Below are 1970 nucleotides of genomic sequence, written 5' to 3' on the forward strand. Positions count from 1 at the left end.
ATAGAACATGTATAGAAGGATAAATACTGCATAATTTTATTTGGAGAAAATGCTTTTTTTAAAATTACTTGATTCATTTAAAAAGTGCTTTTAAAAGACAACCAAATGCGTGCACTTAATGGTACTCCATATTATTGAGGGTGTTTGAGAAAGGACTGAAGAGTATAAATATGCTCTCTATTCAGACAGGCAGAGCATTCATGTAAGGACACTTTTATCACCGCAGGCTGACACGTAATCAGCAATTGTCTTTTATTGACCGCAAGTTCAATCACCTGTAGTGGCTGAGCCTGAAATAGCACTCAGTTGTAAGAAATGCAGTGCTTGTGCAAGGATCTGGAAAGGTCTGCCCTGGTGATATAAAATCCTGATATACTACCTGTGCAATATATCACAAATGTAATTCCACAAATTCGTACCTAAGAAAATACACTCTTCTATACAACATCTTAACTTGTGCTGGTATTAATTTGACAGTTCTAACTAATGTGTAATAAGAAAACAACACTGCGTTAACTGGCCTTTTGTAATTTCAGTAAATGCTGAGTAAAAAACCCCACAATTACCTTTTTAGCAATGTTTTACTGATTGGCCATGTTTGCATAAGCGCTGCCTTTGACAGTGCTGCCTTTCTACAGACCTGATCCTGAAGCCCGTACGTAGGCAAATCTCTAACACAGCCAGAGTGTTATACCTGAGGACCGTTGGATCAGGTCTCATGACTGCTGTTAAACACTGTCAGCAATTAAGGACAGTTTTTCTAAATGAGCACTGTCACCCAAGATTTCTTGTCCCTGTGCTCAGGACAGGGTAAGTGTGGTAGATGTGGAGAAGTCCACAGCCAGGATTCAAATCTTATTTAATGTGATGGACGTGCATTGGCTTCTGGGGATCTGGATTAGGTCTTTTGATGGCCTCCTCACCCAAAGTGCATATTATGTGGAATGTGGAGAGTTCTAGAAGAATGGACTGGACTGGACTGGACTGGACTAGAATAGAATGGAATGGAATAGAATAGAATAGAATATTTCAGTTGGAAGGGACCTACAAGGACCATCTAGTCCAACTGCCTGACCAGGTTGCTTCAGAGCACTTCATCTCGGTGGCTGTGGTCCATCACTGCAAGAGTAGTCACCAGGGCAATGGGTCCCACCTGCATCCCCACCGCAGCCAGGCAGAGAGGCAGTGGGCAGCTCACCAGTATGAATGTGGCAGTGGGGTCTGCAAGGGGCACCCAACTGGGGCACCCATGACAAGCCAGAGGGACACCCCCACTGACAGCAGAGGGAGAAGGGCCGGTCGCATCAAAGGTTTGTGCTGTGGTTGAACACAATGCGTCTGGTGGGTGTATTTGTAATTCCCGTTACTCCTTGCTGTTCAGCTCAGGTATTCCACTGAGGATTGTTCCTTTGAAGAGGAGATTCGTCCAGATGGCTACAATGTATATAAATCAAAAAAATACGGAATATCGGTGTCTTTGAGTAGTGCCAAGCAAAGACAACAGTTCAAAGGAAAAGATTTTCTTCCATTATCTCACTTCTTACCTATGATCAACACTGTGCCCGTGGAGTCAACAGACTTTGGTGAATACGGTGACTACAGCCAGGCCTTTGAACCAGAGGTGTACTCCTCGCCTCTCGAAACGGACAGCATGGACCCCTTTGGCATCACCTCCAAACTGTCACCGGTGAAGAGCCCCAGCTTTCAGAAATGACTCTGCTCACACACACATGTTTTTAAAGAAACATTGCAGAATACTGCAGGGATTTTAGCTTTTCATGTAGTGATATTTCGAACTTTTTTGTATATTTCGGTATGGAGTCAGCCTTTTCCTTGCAATGTGTTGTACCTGTACGAGATGAGTGCCCAGAGGCTATTCTATAGTCTAAGTCCATCCATAGTTTCATTTGGAAAAGAAGGATTAAATAAGAAAAGCTTAGCAGCTTCATCAGAGTTCCTCCATTACTGTG

At 43.2% G+C, this 1970-nt stretch overlaps 1 protein-coding gene across 1 annotated transcript; it reads left to right on the forward strand.

The window, feature by feature from the left end:
• Positions 1 to 1381: 1381 nt before the first annotated feature.
• On the forward strand, positions 1382 to 1714 carry FGF19 (fibroblast growth factor 19; the record flags this gene model as incomplete). The annotated part of the gene is made up of 1 exon (XM_009698901.1): positions 1382 to 1714. A coding segment is annotated over one exon (333 nt), but the record flags the coding sequence as incomplete, so codon positions are not given.
• Between the last annotated feature and the right edge of the window lie 256 nt (positions 1715 to 1970).

Source organism: Cariama cristata, unplaced genomic scaffold (genome assembly GCF_000690535.1).
Source record: "Cariama cristata isolate BGI_N322 unplaced genomic scaffold, ASM69053v1 scaffold45284, whole genome shotgun sequence".
NCBI classification, from domain to species: domain Eukaryota; kingdom Metazoa; phylum Chordata; class Aves; order Cariamiformes; family Cariamidae; genus Cariama; species Cariama cristata.